Source organism: Aspergillus mulundensis (genome assembly GCF_003369625.1).
Source record: "Aspergillus mulundensis strain DSM 5745 chromosome Unknown scaffold_12, whole genome shotgun sequence".
NCBI classification, from domain to species: domain Eukaryota; kingdom Fungi; phylum Ascomycota; class Eurotiomycetes; order Eurotiales; family Aspergillaceae; genus Aspergillus; species Aspergillus mulundensis.
Window position 1 is genome coordinate 315,431 of NW_020797900.1, and position 6,063 is coordinate 321,493.

The 6,063-nt window shown below is 49.4% G+C and overlaps 3 protein-coding genes across 3 annotated transcripts; all 3 read right to left on the reverse strand.

The window, feature by feature from the left end:
- Nucleotides 1-222: 222 nt before the first annotated feature.
- On the reverse strand, nucleotides 223-1,242 carry DSM5745_09442 (NAD-dependent epimerase/dehydratase family protein; the record flags this gene model as incomplete). Its single annotated transcript, XM_026751458.1, has 1 exon — nucleotides 223-1,242. One exon carries the CDS (start codon nucleotides 1,240-1,242, stop codon nucleotides 223-225), a length of 1,020 nt encoding a protein of 339 aa, XP_026599806.1.
- Nucleotides 1,243-2,063: 821 nt separating this feature from the next.
- On the reverse strand, nucleotides 2,064-3,525 carry DSM5745_09443 (uncharacterized protein; the record flags this gene model as incomplete). The annotated part of the gene is made up of 3 exons (XM_026751459.1): nucleotides 2,064-2,823; nucleotides 2,881-3,364; nucleotides 3,432-3,525. 3 exons carry the CDS (start codon nucleotides 3,523-3,525, stop codon nucleotides 2,064-2,066), a joined length of 1,338 nt encoding a protein of 445 aa, XP_026599807.1.
- A 548-nt stretch (nucleotides 3,526-4,073) lies between these two features.
- DSM5745_09444 (putative cyanamide hydratase) lies at nucleotides 4,074-4,861 on the reverse strand (the record flags this gene model as incomplete). Its single annotated transcript, XM_026751460.1, has 2 exons — nucleotides 4,074-4,588; nucleotides 4,642-4,861. 2 exons carry the CDS (start codon nucleotides 4,859-4,861, stop codon nucleotides 4,074-4,076), a joined length of 735 nt encoding a protein of 244 aa, XP_026599808.1.
- Nucleotides 4,862-6,063: the final 1,202 nt, after the last annotated feature.

The following is a 6,063-nucleotide window of genomic DNA, read 5'->3' on the forward strand; positions in this document are numbered from 1 at the left end:
TATCTTGAAGGGGGGGATTGTTCTCTAGACACTCTAAATCTCTGGATATCACATGGTCCTGCTTACGCTAAGAGGCCAAGATAAACCATGAAGAGGGATAGTCTTCACGCTTTACCAATCTTCATGCATTCCTTGCCCGAGGGACCCAGGGATACAGATCCTACACCCTAACCCGGCCACAATTTAGGTATATACCTTGACCGATTGTCAATTCAAGCCCTCTTACTTCCTCCTAAACATCCCCTCCCTCTCAACCATCTTCCTAATATTCTCATGCCCCGCATCAACAGCCCGCTCATAAGCCCGTCTATAAACACCCACCCCCTCACAAAAGGGAACCCTCACATCCCTCCACCGCGTCACCCTCCTTATCTTCTCGGACCCCGTCCACTGCGGGAAATCAATCAGCGCAGGCGGCCACGCCTTGCCTACAGCCCCGACGTGCGCGGCGTCAACATACTCCACGCCCGCAAGGCCATACTCTCCCACCAACGCCTCCGCAATCTTCCCTACAGTCTCGTACTCCCGCGCCGAAATATTAAAGATCTCCGCGCGTCGAGGATGGGCCGCGAGCGCAACGTACGCATCCGCACAGTCGTCGACGTGCAGAGCGTGGCAAACCGAGTTTGCAGGGACGGGGATCTGCAGCGGGAGGTTGAGTCTCTGCGCTAGGGACGCAACTTCGAAGAACCCGCGGTAGTAGCTTGCCGAGCGGCCGTAGACGTTCGTCGGACGGACTAGGACGGGCGCGAATGCGTCGGTATTCTTCAAGACCTCCAGGGACATGGTTGTGCGGTTCCTTAGCAGGTCTGGTGGGTTTAGGGGGCTTTCTTCGGTGTGGGGTTTGAGGTCTTGAGCGCCATCGTAATGAGGGCCCATGCCGTAGTCTTTGCAGCCTGAGGAGAGGATCACGAGGGGTTTGACGCCGTTGGCGGAGCTGGAGAGGGCGAGGGTTCGGAGGAGAGTAATGGTGTTTTTGTGGTGCGTTGTGTAGTCTGTCAGGTTCTCTGTTGTTGAGACTATAGCGTTGAGGGTCTGGGGGAGTTGAGATTGGATGGAGGTGTGCGAATCAAGGTCGTCAATCTGACCGAGCACCGGGAAGATTTCTTCAAGCTCTAACGAGCGCGCTGCGGACTCAGACCGTACAAGGCCGTAGGTCAGCCAGCCGGCGCGGGTGAAGGCGCGGGCGACGGCGTTGCCGATGTAGCCGTTTGCGCCGGTGACGAGGACGGCGCGGGACATTCTGGGTGTAAGGATAGTTAGGAATTGGCTTATTCTGTTCACAATGAATGTTGTTTTATGTTGTTGTTCCAGGGATGACGTTTTATAGACACTGACGTAGGTAGATCATAACTCGCCGGCCTCGGGTTGATTACAAATGTAGAATGATCCTCGGACACTTTCCAAGGAATCATATACCGAGGGCCCTAACCTGAACCGGCGCGAATCTATGGGTGTCTTTTCGGCCGGAAAGTTCATTCGTTTGCCAGAGTAAAACCGAAGTCCTCTTAGAGACCCTTTGGGCAAGAGCGAAGAAGGCCTGTGGATCAGCGGGGGAGCCGAAAGTCAGGACGAGGATGGGATGGTTTGAGGAGGAGGAAGCCGTCGTATGCTTTATTCCCATCTTGAGACAAAGGCAGGCTGGCGACTCTGATAGATCTTTGGAGGTAAGATGTTGAATGAAGGTGCACCTCCACCTCTTTCGGAAGCCTCTCGGGAAGTGATGCAGGTGCTGACCGGTTATAACCAAGGCAGGCTTCAGTCGGTTGTATAATGACATATACAACTTTTTTCTCACTGTCGCTGTGCTTGGAATCGTCAGAAGACTGGACTAACCGATATAACTGAAATTGCTCTCCAGTGACCCTGAGCAAAAAGAAATAATGCCCCATAATATGGATGGCGAAGAGCTAGAGGATGGCTCGCCCATTGCATGAAAGTGAGTCAGAAATGGCCGTCCCAGGCCCAGTTCCAGGCGAGAGTATCCAGTGGTTGCCGTCATAGTGGAAGGCTTTGAACAAGACCAGGCTGATAGGTATTGTGAGAAATACAGACAGCTCTGATCATATCAACAGCCAGTGCCGATCCAAAACAACGCCTTGTAGTGTGTTCTGCGTTTCTGCAAATCCAAGGGCACTTTGTCTCCAATTCCCCTTCAGAATATTCGTGGCAGTCATGACATTCAGGCAACTTGTCAGGTCCCAGAGCCTTCTTAGAGAATCGAGGACGAACATCTGCTGATGGTGTCGCTCTCGCTCCACCTGCAGGTAATGGAGATGGAGGCCGGCGATGAAGGTCGGCCAGAGGAGGCATTTGAACAGCGTCTCTTGGTCTCTGAGGGCATTGATTAGGTTGAGTAATTGGAGGACCAGCTCACTCTCTGTGTTCTCTGTTGCCGGCGACAGGGGGCCTATGACTTGTCTTCCGTAGAGTAGAGTAGCTGTTTTGTATGCCTCGGACAACATACAGAGGTTCTGTATCTCTGCTGGACACCCAGAAGACCCACTTGATTGGCATTGCAGGAACCCGGAAGCCCATGCAAAGGAATCGAACGTCTGGGTCAGCTCCAGCATCGCGACGGTATCTTGGATACGGTCGCTGACAACGTCGTCATTATACAGAGCTAAGTTGGCCTCCGCAATAAGATGTCTTTGGTTGGAGAAGAAATGTATGGATCGGAGTAGGAACTCAGGGCATCCGAGGAAGCTTCGAATAATAGACTCTGACTCTCGTCCATCGTTACCTCCACATTGGTAGCCCGCAGAATCTGGGCCCATGAATGGGGAGTCGGGAGAAGAAAGAGCAGCCCCTAGAGTTTCGATCCTGCTGCTGTCAGTAAGATGACTTCAGCTGGTCGAGAAGGACCCATACAGAAAATACTGTCTGTCAATGAACGCTCTTAGTGCTTCGCCCATCTCAGACCCACGCTTCTTGCCCGCACTACTGCGACTGAGCGACTGGCAAAACTGGACGAGACTTCTGGCTCCTTCTAGATGGACATCCCAGCCATCCAAGCCCGACTCTAGGAGCTCCAGGAAGATAAGGAGCAAGATGGTTGCCATCGTCGTGTCCTTCACATTTGACTTCGGGGTATCCGCCCTCAGGCTTTCCGCTAAGGCGGCTATAGCCTGCGATTTGAAACGGAGTGCATCAAAATTCGCGTTTGCAGATTTGGCAGAAGCATGGGCACTGGAATCAACCACGGTCGTATCGAATAAATACCCAGTATTCGCAAAATGCCGCGCCGCAAGAGCGCTGATGCTCTTGAGCAAGGGTAGATCCTCCAATGCATAGGGAAGCAGGCTGCGGAACGGGTTGCTGCTGCTGTCGTGCAGGATGTACAGTTTGCAGATGCGCTGGCTGTCTGGTATGATATCAGCATACTAGACCGGACAAGACTTGCGCCTATTTAAGGGAAGCAGCACACTCACAGTAATCAATGTAGTACCTCGACAGCTTGTCCAAATTCTGTACACGCGGATCCTGGAGCGCAAACCGAAGGCACTGCTCCCCAGCGTATGTCATCTTGCGCGACGGCACAGGTCGCATTTGTACAGAATCAGGGGCCGCGGGGGTTCTTCCATATGTATCCCCCCGCATCTTCCCCCGTATTGCCACGCCCTTGACCCATCGCAGCGGCTTCCTGTCTCGGCATTCCAACCCGGCCTTTTCACATTTCAGGCAGGGGAAGCGCGACTGGTCGCATTGAATGGTGCGGCTGCGACATGTCCAGCACGCTCTGAGCATGTGGATTGCTGGCGATGAAGAATATGGGTTTTGTTTGATGGAGATGGAGGTGATGGAGAAAGAGGGGAAGACGGCTGGACGACAGGAGAGCATTCGGCTCGGACTATCGATCCTCCTTTCTCTCTCTCCTATTGGTTCATCAGATATACTTCTTAGGCATATTGGCTGTAGCAGTGTAAAGGCTCATATCATATCTATATCCAACATATACATATCATGTCAATATCACACTAAACTCTATTACGTCTCATTCTTACGGAAAGGTCTACGTATCTTCACTGGTTCAAAAGGACTCTTCTTCATCTACCTATATTCTTTGTAAATATCTACTCCCACTGCCTCATAAGCCCATTCCCCTCAATCAGCTTATCAAAGCCCACAATATGCGTCGAATGACACCAAGGCTTGACACTCTCCTCCTTCCGAATCGTCTCGGAGAAGAAACGACACCATTCCAGTCTGGGATGCGCCTCATTGACTTCCGCGCGAGTCTCAGCATGAATCAGCCTCGCGTAGTCCCTGATCCGCGGATGCTGTCCGGTGTTATCATACAGCGTCGCCAGCTGAATCAGTTGGCCCAGGAACGTGATCGTCCCGTCAACGCCCATGTCCTGGTGCCGGATGATCGCCTCGGCGACGGCTTCGGCCTGATCGGTACTTGCGCCGTGGTCGTTAAGGAGCTGGAGGGCTTTGATCCCGCCGTAGAGATCGAAGGACATGCGCGTTGCGGTGAGGTTCTCGGGCGCCGTGCCAAGGTCGTGCAGGAGGCAGGTTAGCGCCCATGTTGAGGGGTTTAGGACGGAGGCTTGGGTGGGGAATTGTTGTCTTGTTATGGCCATTCCTGTGGATTTGTAAGGAGGCAATAATAATGAAGATTGGGGCAGACATGGGTACCGAAGTAGTAGACCCGCATGGAGTGGTTGAAGGTCTGCGGGTGGAGCACGCGCTTCACATATTCGGCTGTCTTGCTGACGATGGGGTCCTCCGAGGGGAAGCTGATCTCGTCGAGAAAGATGGGTTTTGGCTCGTTGATGAAGGGCTTGTCGCCGAAGATGGCGCCTGCGTCGACGGGGACGGCGTTCCAGCCGTTGGCTCCGACGTCGGGGTGGCACATGCTGAACAATCCCTGACTGTAATAAGGGAAGTGATTTCGATAGAGCATAGCGTAGCAAAGAAGATTATATAGCTGTCAAGGAGTGAACCCAGTGAATCATGATGACCTAAAAACGGGCTCCCAAATAGGAAGTTGAGTCTGGTGGGGCTTGATGTGCGCAATGAATCCAATGGCGTTTCGCAGATTTAGGCTGTTCCCGGTCGGTGGGGCGGGCCACATGGGTGTATACATGGTATGGTTTGCAGGAGGTATCTCGGGATTCTTACGGAGTATTGCAAATCCATATCTCTATGGCCGGGTTTGTGCTTAGCCTAATCTATTCTGTGCCATCTTTTCGCTTCTTCGGGTGCGTAATCCACCGGTTTTAATCATACTTGCAGTTTGACTGGGGGTGACCAAAGGGTCCAGATTCTCGGCGATGGCGAAAGGCACGCACGGGAAACAGGCACAGCGTATAGAAAAGAATATGGAAATCCGCAAGGATTTGAGGAAATCAGCGACTCCATAGACTGGTGGGGTTTGCCATTGGATATGCATATTAACGTAGTGCAGAGGGATTTTTACAAGTGATGTGAGCGGAGAATTTAATTGCGCGTGGCCGAAACAAAGTGAAGGCCTAAGCGCATGATAATTGTAGGTGAGACCATAGTTGGGGTCAACTGGGTCACGCGGGTCAGGCATCTAAGGCTAACTAAAAGTAGCTAGTATAAAGCGCCTTAGTTATTTAATTTTTTATTTTTTTTTTAATTTTTATTTTTGTATTATTAAATATTTTATTACACTTTATAAAAAATAAATAATTACCTAAGCTAGTTTAACTAATTATTAACTAGTTTTTTACTTTACTTAATTACTAGTTATTAACTAGTTACTTTATAATATTTTAATTATTATAGGTTATTAGTGCGGTAAATCCCAAAGTTAAAAATATTAAAATTTAAGTAAGTAAATCCTAACTTATTAATAACTAGTTTTTAACTAGTTATTTACTAATAATTATAAATAAAGGGTAATTATTATATTTTTATTAACTTATTATACTAAGTAATTATAATAGTAAAGCTTAAAACATGCTATAACTTACTTAAGTATTTAAAAAGTAACCTAGGCAGTATAATATATATTATTTTTATAAATAAGCCTGTTATAAATATTTTAAAAATTAAGAAAATAGTAAGTATATATATATATATATATATATA